The following is a 14223-nucleotide window of genomic DNA, read 5'->3' on the forward strand; positions in this document are numbered from 1 at the left end:
ATTACAAAAGTACAGTATAAAAAGAATTCACACTGTTAATTAAAATTGGTCGACAATGTATCACCTTCACTGAAATAGTTTCGAAGTGACTTTGACAAGAACATAGGATGAATGAATACCTTGAAACATACCTTAAAAAATATCTAAAATAATAAAATATCTTAATAGTAAAATATCTACAAAAATCAAATAAAATAATCACTATATTATTTCCTTTTAAACAAAATTTATAACCACATGTTATTTAAATCCAAAATGGTCTACGTGTATCACAAGTTGTCACCCACTTGGAAAGATTAGAGCAAAGTTCATTTGCCACGTGGATGGTCAATCACTAAACAGTTACACGTCAGCCTTAAGTGTCTCCCCAAAGGTCGTATATTCCAAATGGCCCTTTTATTTCCTGACAAGGTGGTTTATCCTTTTTGCCAGCTCGGTAGTACTAATCCATAGGGGTATACAGTAGTTGGATATTCATAACACAAGTTGTTTGTCGATTTTAATAATGATATTTCTTTTCTCGTATAAAAAATGCCGATTAAATTAATCTAGCACATCTTTTCTCCAAAAGAATGGATATCGAAGAATTGAAGTACTAAATTACTTGACAAAAATTTATAAGTCACCCATCATCGCAAATATTGCATAACATGCTTTTACATGTCTATTGACACAAGTTAAAGTAGACGGAATTTTTTTTTGAAAATATAGAAATTATGTACATTAATCTAGCACATTTTTTCTCCAAAAGAATGAATTTGAAGTTCTAAATTATTTTATCATTAGTTTTGATAAGAATCTTGATACATTAAATGTATATAATATAAGTTTATAAATTTTTTTTATAAAGCTATCACATAAGATATGAGTAACAATATCTATAATCCCTTATAAAACAAATTAATTATCTATTTTTAATAAATTCAGTATTTTTTTCAATATCTCCAAAATATCCTTAAGTAATCTTAACAAATATATGTAGAATGGTTAGTTTCGCCGTATGTTATGAAAATATTTTCAACAGCCTATCTTGCCTTTACGATATTTCACTATGCATAAATCATTGCCGCTGCAACGCGCGGACACTCTTCTGATATGTTTAAACATAAACATGTATAATAAATAAGATATATTTGATACATTAAATCAATATTCTTTTTCTTTATTTTTTTGTTTTGAATTTGAAGATGTGATATGATGATCAATGTTATATATTCATTTATCGATTATCGATATGGATTCTTTAATTTTATCATTTTAGAAAATACAGTAGTTTACGCTTCCATTCTTAACCTGAGAGTGAGGAAAAAAATAAAAAAAATTCGCCGTATTCATTTCAGTTATAGTGCGTGATGGACACGTGACATCAGTGCGGTTGGTCCCAAAAAACCAATTTAAGAATTTAACATCGTGCACCACACATTGACTAAAATCGCCTATAAATACATGAAACATTCTCATTTGCAAACCACAAAACGATTTTGAACAAAAATTCTCTCTAAAACAACCACTCTCACCCAAAAAGTAAAACTTTTCATTTCCTATCTTCAATATATTTTTTCTATAAAAAAACATGTGTAGAAGACCAATTACACCTCCGGACCATCACCAATCACACCGTGATTCCGATCAATCACCCGTTACAACCAGTGTCTATATTTTAACTTCCCGGGGTCGAAAAATCCCGGTCCATGCTAATATTCTGGTAATTAAATTGCGATATATGTTCATGTGACATAAAAAAATAATATGAAGTATATATTTTATGTATATGTACAATATTTTACTACGTGTTAACTACAATCTTATAAAAATTCTGTTTAGTAAAATCTTATTGTTTAAATGTCATTAATTTTTGCAGGAATCAGCTTCATCAGTATTCGAAAACATGATTAATAGACCTTTGAAACAACAGAACTCTGACAGGATCATTAAGATCCTCGGAGTTCCGTGTGAAGCTGTTGAGGTCTTCATTAAATTTCTATATTCCAATAGGTAGGTGTCCGAACACTTGTCCCACTCTGCGAAAATGTCATAAAATGGTTTCAAGAAAAAACAAATTCTGAAATGTCTATCTTGATTAATTTAAGTGTTTGTAAAGATAATTATAACTTAATTTGACTAGTCAAACCTTAGAATTTACCAATTTCCCGGTAACATGGATGATGTGACAAAAAGATATTTTTGACACGTATCCATGAGATAAAAGTAGATTTTAACATGTCAAACAAAGTTATAACTATTCAAATAGATTTAAAAAACATGAAAAAACATGGATGGACATTTTGGAAAATTTATACTCCGTACTTTTTTTCTAGTACTTAATTTATTTTTAAGTCTTGTAAGTTCTTAATTTAGACGAAATTTGGTTTGGTGTAACAGATGTGATGAAAAAGATATGGAAAAGTTTGGGATGCATTTGTTGACATTGGCCCATGTATATTTGGTACAAAAGCTAAAAATGAGATGTGTTAAAGATTTGATCGGACGGTTGACAATAGAGAACGTGGTGGATGTGTTACAACTTGCTAGGATGTGTGATGCACCTGATCTTTACCTGAAATGTGTGATAATGATTTCGAAAAGGTTTAAATCTGTTGAGGCAACTGAAGGGTGGAAGTTTCTTCAAGAAAATGACCCGTTTCTCGAACTCGAAATCCTTAAGTACATCGATGATGTCGAAGAGGTACTTAATCTTTATTTTTCTTGTTTATGTAATTATTTGATTATTACGTTGGTTTTATCATTTCTTATGAGCTATAAGATAATAAAATTTGTATATACTAGTAAAATAGTTGTTGATAAATGAATTTGAAATGAATGTGCAGAGGAGAAAAAGTACGAGGAAGAATTTGCAAGAACAAAGTTTGTATTTCAAGCTAAGTGAAGCAATGGATTGTTTAGAACACATATGTACGGAAGGATGTACAAGTGTAGGACCATATGATAAGGAATTAATGAAGAAGAAAGCACCTTGCAACAAATTCTCTACATGTGAAGGCCTCCAACACTCTATTCGACATTTCGCAAATTGTAAGACAAGAGTTAATGGAGGTTGTGTTCGGTGTAAACGAATGTGGCAGCTCTTTAAACTCCATTCTTCGATATGTGAATTATCCGGTTCGGCTTGTAAAGTCCCCCTTTGCAGGTAACTATTTTGTTTAAAATGCGCCTTTTGAGCACCTGGATTGCGTTTTGAACAGATTATTTGTTATTAGTTTCTAGACGCAATACCAATTGGATTTACTATTTTTTGATCTAGATAGTCATTTTTTCTGATTTTGATTGTTATTTTGTGTTTGTTGATATATAGGCAATTCAAGACAAAAGGGCAACAATTTAAAAACAAGAAGGAAGAAGCAAGATGGGAATTGCTAGTGAGAAAAGTTGTAGCAGCCAAAGCTGTTTCTTCATTACCATTATTACCCAAGAGAATATTAGAAGTAGATCAACAACCAAGATCATTATTTAGAGAAGCCATGAATTTTCAAGTTAGTGTAGCTTGTTAAAGATGGCAACTTTTTTTTGGATCCCAATTAGTAGATTCTTTCTTTCTTTATGTGTTTTTTTCTATACTTTTGGTTAGATGATTGGGTTTGTTAAATAGGAAAGTGTTGAATAGTGTTGTTTGTATATGTAGCAGTGTGGTCTCTAGTTTTTTGTTTGTTTCTTAGGTGGGTTGGTGATAATGCTGAAGAGAATGATGGTGTGTGGTGTGGGATGAGTTAAAAAGATAGCCAGGCATATTTGTAATTGAGAAAAAGTTTAAGCTTTTTCTAGCTTTCATATTATAAAGAGAGTATTTTGTGAATTTTTGTTTTGTTACCTTGTGAGTATCATTTTAGATTATAGCTTTATTGTGTCTTTTGGTTTTCAAACGTTACCAAGTCACTAGACTTGACCAACAAAAATAGTAACAACCTATCAGTAGTAATCACTTGAGTATATATACTAAAAGTACGGCTCATGGGTTGAAAGAGTTTAATAGTAGCAAAATCATAGTTACATAAAAAGGGGTTATTAACTTATTATCCAATCGTCTTATAATATAATCGATTTCTCATTCTTCCTAGAATACCAAAAGTAAGAATAGCATAAACGAGCCAAAGTGTCCAACCATTTGGAAATCGACATCCATACCTTGATAGCAATCGCCATCATGCTTAAAATCAATCTTACTTTTTCAAGTTATTCGGAGAAATGAAGTTTTTTGGCTTAGATATAATATTATAATGTATATACTCTTAATTTGTTTTTATTTCTCAGATCTTTTTAATATGTTGTTTAATTTTGAATATTTCGAACTCGATTTTTTGTAAGACATTGAAGACATCTTACCACTAAATCATATTGGAAATGGTTTCTCAATATGTGAGAAAAGTAAAAAATGTTAGTTATAATGTGGAATGTGGATCCATTCGTAGATAGTATTTAAGTTTTGTGAGACATGATATGATGTGCAAGAAAGTAGATAACGTATTAATAAAATAACAAAATGACTTAGCTTTCTAATGTTTATTTATTCACACTTTCTTGTGAAATTTTAATATTATCATTGAGCCTATCTTGTTTAAAATGAGCCTTTTGAGCATCCTGAATTGTGTCTTGTTATTACTAGTTTCAAGACACAATACCAATTGGACTAACATATATAACTACATTTTCTTTTAATCTAGATAGTCATTTTTACTGATTTTGATTGTAAAGTGTGTTGATAGGCAATTCAAGACAAAGGCCAACAATTTAAGAACAAAAAGGAAAAAGCAAGATGGGAATTGCTAGCAAGAAAAATGGTAGCAGCCTAAGCCATTTCTTCATTACCATTAGAGAGAAGCCATTAGAACTCAATCAACAACCAAGATCATCATTTGATTTTAGGGAAAGCCACCAAGGTTCGAATCTCACTTCCTACATTTATAGGAGTGGATTATTATTTGTGGGGGGGGGGGGGGGGTGTTCGAGAGTCCTGGGTTTTATCGCATGCGTGGTTCATGCATCGCATATTGTCCAATTGGATGTCACTGTGGTGTCTCGAATGCTAACTGCTAATTACTAACTACTGTTAAAAAAAAACCAAGATCATCATTTAGAGAAGTCATGAATTTTCAAGTTAGTGTAGCTTGTAAAAGATGCCTTTTTTTTTATCCCCATTAGTAGTAGATTCTTTTGTTCTTTATGTATTTTCTTACTTTTTCTTAGATTATTGGTTTAGTTAACTAGGAAAGTGTTAAATAGTGTTGTTTGTAAATGTAGCATGTGGGGTTTGAGAGTTTGTGTTTGTTTGTTAGGTTGGTTGGTGATAATGGTGAAGAGAATGATGTTGTGGGCTTGTGGTATGGTATGGGGTGGATTAAAAAGATAGTCAGGCATTGTAATTGGGAAAAAGTTTGAGCTTTTTCTGGCTTTCATATTGTAAGGAAAGTATCATGTGAATTTTTATTTGTCACTCTACTGTATATCATTTTAGTTGATAATTTTTTGTGTTCGGAAGCTTTTGGATTTTCAAAGTCACTAGACTTGACCAACAGCTAGCCAATGATGCATGTTTAATGTGTCAGCCATGAGTCCATGAGTCCATGACCATGAGGTAGAGTTTCGAGCCACATCTGAGTTTTTGTGAAGTTTTTCATAGAATTGATATAACTGAATCTGGATTTTAGGTTTTCATACGATTAGGTTGGGCAAACTGATGGCCTTTTGATTTTAGGTTATCCGGAAAAAAAAAAAAAGTTGAATTTTTGTATTTGTTGGCGTTAAAAGAAAAATTAGACTTTACCAACAATTAATAACAACCTATCAAATTCATCACGCATAGAATATTAAGTAATGATGATTTAAAGCCAAATGATGATTATAAAATGAAATACAATGCCTGATGACCGAAAATTGCTCAAATGTACCCACAAAGTGGATTTCTAGTTGATTATAAAAAACTGAAAAAGTTGGAGCCTTTGATAAAGGAAATATACTTGTTCAAGTTATCACAAAAAAATTGGAGCCTCTGATTTTACGAGTAATATATACGCGCGTAGTCCTGATCAGTTCTTTTAAAACCTTTATAACATGATTATCCCTAGATATTTCTAGCTCGATTTCTACTTAGACATATAGGTTCATCTTACCACTAAACCATATTAGAAATGGTTTCTCATTATTTGGGAGTCTTGAGTTTCAATCGGCCATGTGTGATTCAAGCTTCACATACTATTCAGTAGGATATTGTTGTGGTGTCTCGAATGCTAATTACTAATTAGTTATTAAAAAAAATAAAAGAAAGTATGTGACATAGATCGGATATGATGTGCAAGAAAGTAGATAACGTATCAATAAAATAACCAAATGACTTGGCTTTCTGATGTTTCTTTTTTCACACTTTTCTGTGCTATTATAATAATGAACCAAGGTTAATTGGATTCGATAAATCTTAATGGTATCAATAGTTTAAGATGGATGATGACTTGTGCCAATATTTTATATAATTAGTTTTGTTGTTTATTCTATCCATTGGGTATATACTTTTATTATATCCACTTGGATCGAGTCTCTTACGTGAAGAATCGGAGAAATTTTTGCTTGAAAATGTGTTAATATTGATACTTTTGACCAATGGTTTGATGTTGGATATTTTAGTGTAATTGTATTAACTCGTTTGAAGGTGTGAAGTGCACGTCTATCTGAATTTATTGTCACCTTAGCTTCCAAAGAGCGACATCCCCTTATTTTCGCTCTTTATTTGTTCATTCCAATTTAGTATGCTCTCAAACACCAAACACATAAAAATCTCATTCTCTGATTGTATCCTACCGAGTAGTTTGAGTGAACAGTCAAATTGACTCAATTTAAAAGTGATCACGTGCCTTAAAAAGATTTTATTCTATCTGTTATAGTTTGTTCAAATTCTTTTTTCCCCAACATTCGAGAGGGGTTAACATGTCCAATTATTCTATAAGTGATATATAGGACTATAGTCTATAGGAGTAGTTATGTTTACATGGATTATGACTTTGCGATTATTTAGGACAATAATTATCAAACTTGATTGAATAGTTAACATAAATGTTGTTATATAAAGTAACTTTTTTTTTTGTTTGAATGGTGAATTTCGCTTGAAACTTCATGTCGCGATTCGACAGCGAGAGGTACGTTGTTTTAACCGGGTTTGCTCTAGAGAGCTCCCTCAAAGTAGAAATTACTATTTCAAATACCCAATGGGGAAAACCCCCTATGAATCTGCCTGAATGCACGACGATTAATAGGGGTAACCCTGCGATCTCAGACTTGAACCTGGGTATACTCAAGTCAAGCCCTCATAGAAGGACTATCTATATCTCAAAATTGGTGGAATGAAGATTTGAACCTGAAACCTATAGGTCAGGAGAACTCTAAACCACTACACCAACTTATCATTGATTAAAGTAACTTTTCTATAGCTTCAAACACCTCTATATATATCAGGGAGAGTTACTTATGAAATTTATTTCAAACAAACCATTTGAGAAGAACACGGCCAATTCAAATGGAAAAAATGATTAGCAAACAGATCAATATTAGTGTGGGACAAGTTGTTCCAGAACAGTTTCTGGCTTTTTATTACGAGTAGTTACGACCAACAATGATACCAATTTATTGATTGAGTCACCCGGTTCCACATATTCGATCCCTATTAACCCCTAGGAGCGGCTGTTCTTTATAATCCACAAACGCTTGAAGTGACGGGTACACGATTAAAACAACCGACTATCACGACCTTAACCCCTTAGTTGGTGATTGGGTGTTGCTATTCCAAAGTTACCGTCCTAAAAAAATAATTTAGTTAAGATCATTTTGGGCTCGGCTTTTAAATACAGTTTTTAAGTTGGGTCTTGCTCACAGGCTCGAAGGCCCCATTGGCTTCTGTTGAGTGTTGGGCTGTTGGCTACCAAGCCTACCATATTCTTTACCAATTTTTCGTGTAATTCTAAAAGCTTATGGTCGTTTGGTTGTAGAAAATGTTTTATGGTTTTTTATTTTTTAGAAAATGAGAAGGGTTTTTGTTTTCTAAAAAATAAATAAAAATTTTGAAAACATGTTCTAATTAGAAAGAAAACAAGTTAGAGATGTAAGAGGTAGGGGAGAGGGAAATGGAAAATAAAAAACAAGGAAAAGATGTTTTCAAATATTTTATTGAAAAGTGAAAAACATTGTTTTTTATTTTTTTGGAAAATATTCTTAGTAACTATGATTAGAACACGTTTTTTGTTTTCCATGTTTTTTTTGGAAAACAAAATGGAAAACAAGGATTATTTTCCACAACCAAACGCACCCTTAATGATTTTTATTTCCTTTTAAACATTATAATAATCAAAAATAACATTATGGTTATTATTTTTATCATCAAGATATAATTATATAGCCCCCAATAAAACAAAGTTTTGAGCTTTTCAAGAACAAAAAAAAAAATCTCTTATTATAAATTAAATGGTTGCATTTCTTTGCATTTAATTTAATCATATCGAATATATGCACAACTATTATGTTTTTGTTAAATCAATGCATGAAGATCAAGTTTTCAAGTATATATATCGTAGGAGTTGTAAGTACATTATAAACGTGAAGGGGTCGGTAAGGATTTGGTAGTTGCGAATTTTTGGTGTTTATAGAACATTTGGTATGTGTGAAATTATATTATACTTGTAACAAACATGACCAAAAAGTTATTTAAATACTATTGAAATTATCTTATTATTCACTATACATATAAATATGACCAAAAGAGTACGATGATTAAGTCAAAACAAACGTTGTTATGTGAAAACAAAAAGCATTCACTTGAAAACTCAAAACGAGTAGTTGTTAATCCTTTTGTTGAATGCTGTAGACGAGTTAACTAGTCTACTTCTATATGTGATATGGTCATTTAATATTTAGTCTACTTCTATGCTTTTGGTAGCTTAACTAGACCGATTCACACATGGTAATGGACTTCAGTTATTAATTAACTTGGGCCTTTATGCTTTGAGTTTTCATTTATAAAGGATTATAAATGTTACAAATTAACATGACACGTGAATTTGACCAGTAATATCAAAATGTATTTTTTTTCTTTTATTTCTTTTTTGCATTTTCATTTGTAGATCATGAATTTGTAAAAGTTTGTTTGTATTTTATTTGTTACTTTAGCGAGTATGGTGGTGACCAAACCAGTACCGGTTAGTCACTGGGCGTAACACCATTCCGATCCACCTGTACGTAATAGGCGGGGAGCGAGATGGGAAGATCGGTGCCCAGGTAGCTCACCACCTTTTTTTTTTTAATTTGAGTGAGGAGAGGTGAGAGGGGGTGGTAAGATATTTTGTGCAAGTGGAGAAAAGACGGGGAGGAGTAAAAAAGGTGGGGAGATCCTCCCCCACCCCTTACATATCTCCAATTCTAATCACACCATTAGGTACATTATTTATCAATCATATTCTTACGAAACTTTTAATTTCATCTTCAACAGAACATATATCTCTAAGTTTAGTCAATTCAATTCACATCAACCCTATGTCCCTACTTATCACACATAACATATACATATGCAAATAGTGTAATAATAGATGCACCAAAATACATATGAAAAACTTTGACCCCACACACACACTCAAACAAAAACACACACACACACATATATATATATATATATATATGGGAAAAAGGAATATAAGGTTGTCTCACATCTAATCTTAAGTATGAAACTTCTCACATACTAATATTTTATTATTTCTTGTTTAATGAATAAATGCATGGCCCCCATGATTTTTGTGGATTAAAAAAAAATATGTGAGTGTTCCACACCAGATACCCGACAGTCTTATATTTTCATCCTCATATATATATATATATATATGAAAGTCCTTAAAATGAGAACCTCTATTTTTATAAGAACTTTAAGAACCTTTTTTTTAACTGAGTTTGTAAAAAGGTAATTTTGTACATATATAATAAGCGTTATTATATATATAAATCGTTAAAAACAGAAGTAGCTCAATGATTTTCTCCATCATCAGTTACATTATGCACCAAATTTCCCTCACTTTCCTCAGGCACGTTCTTTCTATATATCCATTCTGATATGCTCACAACTAAAAACACAAAAAGTTATATTCCATTCTCAAAACATTATGAACGACAGTAATGGAGAAAGTCAAATAAATGATACAGATTGTGATGTAATCATGGTAAATGGCAGTGATGGGGAAACGAACAACATGATGATAGTTATATGCTACATGCCAACTTTTTGGTTGAGATATATCGTACACTTATGCACAAAAATCAAATGCCACTGATATATGAACAATTTGATCACATATGATCACAACTACCGACGTATGAACAAACCACATTCACTTTCCAACAAGGTAATCACATATGAACAAAGTATTCACATACTAACAAAGGACTCCCCACAAAATTTGATCACATATGATCAAAGCTACCCACGTATGAACAAACCACTTTTACTTTCCAATAAGGTAATCACATATGTTTGTAGTCTCAATCACAGATGATTCGATCTTAGGCGAACGAGGTTACCCAGAGTATTCACATACGAACAAAGGACTCCCCTCATACTTCTTGATCAGATTTGAACAACATTTACAACACCGTAATCGTATATGAACAAGGTAATAGCATTCGAACAATATAATCACATATGAACAACGATGTAACATATGAACGAAGTACTAAATCCCAGTGTTCACATGTGCCCAATATTACTAATTTCCGATGTGCACCTATGACAATAATATGGTGTTCACGAGTTTTAGGGCGGCTGGATTGATTTTGAAAACAATAGTAGCTAATTTTAAGGAATCACATAATTAATCAGTAGATACTAACTGATATTGTATTTTAATTGATTTAGAAATTACTTGTCAATTGTCATTCATACCCTCACACACGTTGCAAACCATTCCAGCGGTTTAGTTTTTTCTGATTAATTACAAGATTGCCATTAATGATTTTAAACCTTTGATCAATTAAATCTAATGGTTTAAAATGGTTCTTAAAGTTCCTACAAAATTAAGACCCATATATATATATATATATATATGGTAAATTTATTTTGAAAACCTTTTTTTTGTGAGAACCTTTGATAACTTTTCAAATCAAGGCCAACCGATGATTGTTCTTTACATGAAAATTGTTTTTTGACTGTTTTCTGAATAACTTATGTGTAATTTTGAAGTTTATAATTATGTGGAGGCATGGATTATCATCTGCTATACAATTATGTGGAGATTTGGATTCTTGATCACATGTACACGAATATCACATGTATGCAAGTCGATCACATGTAATCATAGCAATATTCGTGCACATGTGATCAAGAATCCAAATCTCCACATAATTGTATAACGAATGATAATCCATGCCTCCACACAATTATAAATTTCAAAATTACACATAAGTTATTCAAAAAACAATCAAAAAACAATTTTCATGTAAAAAATAATCATCGGTTGGGCTTGATTTGAAAAGTTCTCGCAAAAAAAAATTTCTCAAAAGCCTACTTGCCGATTTTGTCTATAAATACCTGGCATCGATGTTTATAAAAAAATGTATGTTATTTGGTGGTGGTTTGGGGTAATTGTGTTTGTATGAAAAACGAGGTAGAAAATAAAAATAAAATAAAATAACTTATGATCTTTTAGCTTTGTAAATTGATATATTTTTATAAAAATTTGGATAATAATGTTATTTTCTTTTTATTGGGCTGGTTTGGGTTGGGTTCTCCGGAAAAGCTTCTGACGCCACCACCCGCAAAAGTCTTTCTTCCCCAAATATTTAAAAGAAACCCAAAATATTTCTTCCACCGGTTGTCGATGGTGTTAACAATACTTTCAATCGACGTGTTCCTCCTTTTCCACCGGTTTCGGTTGCAACACCACCGTTTTCTTCAGGCCAAAGTTTTGAAATCAAAAAGTTCTGATACCAATTGTTGCCCATGATTGTTTGACTCTCACAACAATACCAAAACTTTACTGAAATAATATTCTATTCGTATTAATGAGATAACAAATCTTTTTTACGTGACACTTGTATTTATAAATATAGGTTCACATACAAACCATTGTGACTGTTCATTATCAGTTATGCCCATATTCATAACTAACTTCCCATTCGGTTGTGTAACTTTATTCTTGATACACTAATTAGCCCTTAATTAGGCTATACAGATATTACATGTGACTAAACACATAATATCAACATGAAGATGAATGATAAAGTTAAGGCTGGCTTGACTTTTTCTTGACACTTGAATGAATTCAAAATTCCTTGGAACGCCGAATATCTATTTTGGGCAGGCCTTCAGATGGATTATTAGCTTGCACGGGTTTATGTTCAGGTGTTTGAGCTTGCGGGCATATATCAGCATTCGGTGTGTCACCATCCTTGTGAGGAATAGCAGCACCCCTATTGATCCCACAAAGTCCCTCTGGTTGCGCAATGCCACGTTGGAATCTGACGTATCCTTTCTCTCCCCATCCTTCTCCCCATGAGTTCTTTACGATCCAGTACTTCCCTTCTGGACACTCGTCATATCCTACAATTGTCATGGCGTGATTATTGTTGATTCCACATGGGCCCGTGTAAATCCCCTGTAGGTAACAAATACGTACAATCATGAAATGAACGGTTTTTGAATATTGAAATTTAGGGGTTTTGTGTTGTACTGTATGTGATTAATTAGTACCTCTTTATACATAAAGAAGTTTTCAGTCGTTTCCATGGCAATAGATACAGGCTGGTGTGCAACGGCTTTCATCAATTGTTCTTCGGTTCCATCTGTATACTCTTGTCCACTAAGTGTTACCGAGTGATGGCCAAACTGTACGGACATACGTATTCAATGATAACAATATTAATTAACAAACATGTGCTAGCTAGCTAGGCCTTTCCTTTTGATAAACCGCCGTGTCAAAATAGACAAATTAAATAATTTAGACTAATCAGGACCTTTGATTTGTCGCACGGGTTATGTTTTTCTGTATATGGATAGCTCTCTTCGGTAGCTAGACCTCCATGCTCCACTATGAATTTAAAGGCAGGTTCCATGAGCCCTCCATCACATCCAGCCGAGGCAGAATCACAGTCCACAAGTTGTTGTTCTGACAACTCAATTAGTTGGCCCGTTTTGATTGCGTTTATGCTTTCCACTGCTGATACTGCTGAAAACGCCCAACAACTTCCTATAATAGAAAGGAAACAATTAGTTCAAGATATAATAATTGAAATATGAGACAAAATAACTATATTAACCTTATTAACCAACTTGATCTATCTAGCTAGCTAAAACATAACCCATTTTGACCCAACTATATTTCAATGAGTCAAAATTGTTCCCTATCCGCACACGGTCAAAATGGCACACATTTATTTGTCTAGTAAAAGGAAAAAACGTGTTACCACATTGGCCTTGAGACTTAACCGGAGTGACTACGTTGCGTTCTCTCCAGTCGATCTTTGGTGGGAGATTTGTAGCATCTTTATATTTGAAACTAGTAAGATTGTTTTTCATCGGCCCTTGGAGTGCCATAAAATGGCCAATCTTTGAGTCAGCATATTTGATCTTCATCTCATGTGCAGTCAAGTCAGCAAACTTGTTCAACTCCAACTTATAAGGCATGTTCATCTTGTTTGTCTTGTGAACGTGTTGCACGTTGTACTTGAACACGTTGAACCGCTCTTGGCTTTTTTGCTGCACTTTATGGTGGCTCCTCCACCTATCATACATCCCTTTCAATCCCTCCTCTGATTCAAGCTCTTTCTCATGGTAATCGAAGCTCTCTGCAACGCCTAAAATCAAAGCCAACAAAAGTGAAAGTAATAAAAACTTGTTTATTTCCATTTCTTGAAATATGTAGCTATTGATATTGTATTGTATATAACTATGGGTATAACATAATTAACTCTTGCAGAATGAGGTGAAAAGATATTGACAATGTGAGAATACTATTGTAAATAGTGTCTTTTGGGGTCTAAAAACAGAAAGTACAATTCTTGCTGCTTGTTTTTTGGATCTGACTTAATTGGTGTTCGATGGTTATGGTAATATGAATGTCAATGTGGCCATGATGATATATGGTAGTGAGAATTTTTTGGGTTAGATAATTATTTTCTAATAATTCTTTTACAACTTCAATAGTTTCATAAACGTTACATACGAAAGTTTTTCGATAGGATATAGGCCGTTTC

General features: G+C 32.6%; 2 protein-coding genes across 2 annotated transcripts; one reads left to right on the forward strand and one right to left on the reverse strand.

Moving 5' to 3' along the window:
- The first annotated feature begins 1483 nt into the window (after positions 1 to 1483).
- Positions 1484 to 3811, forward strand: LOC122606881 (BTB/POZ and TAZ domain-containing protein 1-like). Its single transcript, XM_043779763.1, has 5 exons — positions 1484 to 1705; positions 1862 to 1995; positions 2383 to 2686; positions 2829 to 3148; positions 3314 to 3811. Exons 1-5 carry the CDS (start codon positions 1574 to 1576, stop codon positions 3507 to 3509), a joined length of 1086 nt encoding a protein of 361 aa, XP_043635698.1. The 5' UTR covers positions 1484 to 1573; the 3' UTR covers positions 3510 to 3811.
- Positions 3812 to 12293: 8482 nt separating this feature from the next.
- On the reverse strand, positions 12294 to 13920 carry LOC122608801 (vignain-like). The gene is made up of 4 exons (XM_043781882.1): positions 13435 to 13920; positions 12985 to 13217; positions 12722 to 12856; positions 12294 to 12626 (listed from the first exon to the last, which is right to left on the reverse strand). Exons 1-4 carry the CDS (start codon positions 13874 to 13876, stop codon positions 12294 to 12296), a joined length of 1143 nt encoding a protein of 380 aa, XP_043637817.1. The 5' UTR covers positions 13877 to 13920.
- Positions 13921 to 14223: the final 303 nt, after the last annotated feature.

Source organism: Erigeron canadensis, chromosome 7, assembly GCF_010389155.1.
Source record: "Erigeron canadensis isolate Cc75 chromosome 7, C_canadensis_v1, whole genome shotgun sequence".
Lineage (NCBI taxonomy): Eukaryota > Viridiplantae > Streptophyta > Magnoliopsida > Asterales > Asteraceae > Erigeron > Erigeron canadensis.

What these genes read in the sequence shown, in the direction of transcription:
- LOC122606881 (XM_043779763.1), top strand. Translation starts at nt 1,574, where the DNA reads ATGTGTAGAAGACCAATTACACCTCCGGACCATCACCAATCACACCGT. An exon ending in AAATTTCTATATTCCAATAG is followed by an intron (nt 1,996 to 2,382) that starts GTAGGTGTCCGA and finishes TTGGTGTAACAG; the next exon opens with ATGTGATGAAAAAGATATGG. An exon ending in ACATCGATGATGTCGAAGAG is followed by an intron (nt 2,687 to 2,828) that starts GTACTTAATCTT and finishes ATGAATGTGCAG; the next exon opens with AGGAGAAAAAGTACGAGGAA.
- LOC122608801 (XM_043781882.1), bottom strand. Translation starts at nt 13,876, where the DNA reads ATGGAAATAAACAAGTTTTTATTACTTTCACTTTTGTTGGCTTTGATT. An exon ending in TAAGTCTCAAGGCCAATGTG is followed by an intron (nt 13,218 to 13,434) that starts GTAACACGTTTT and finishes TTTCTATTATAG; the next exon opens with GAAGTTGTTGGGCGTTTTCA. An exon ending in ACTTCTTTATGTATAAAGAG is followed by an intron (nt 12,627 to 12,721) that starts GTACTAATTAAT and finishes TGTTACCTACAG; the next exon opens with GGGATTTACACGGGCCCATG.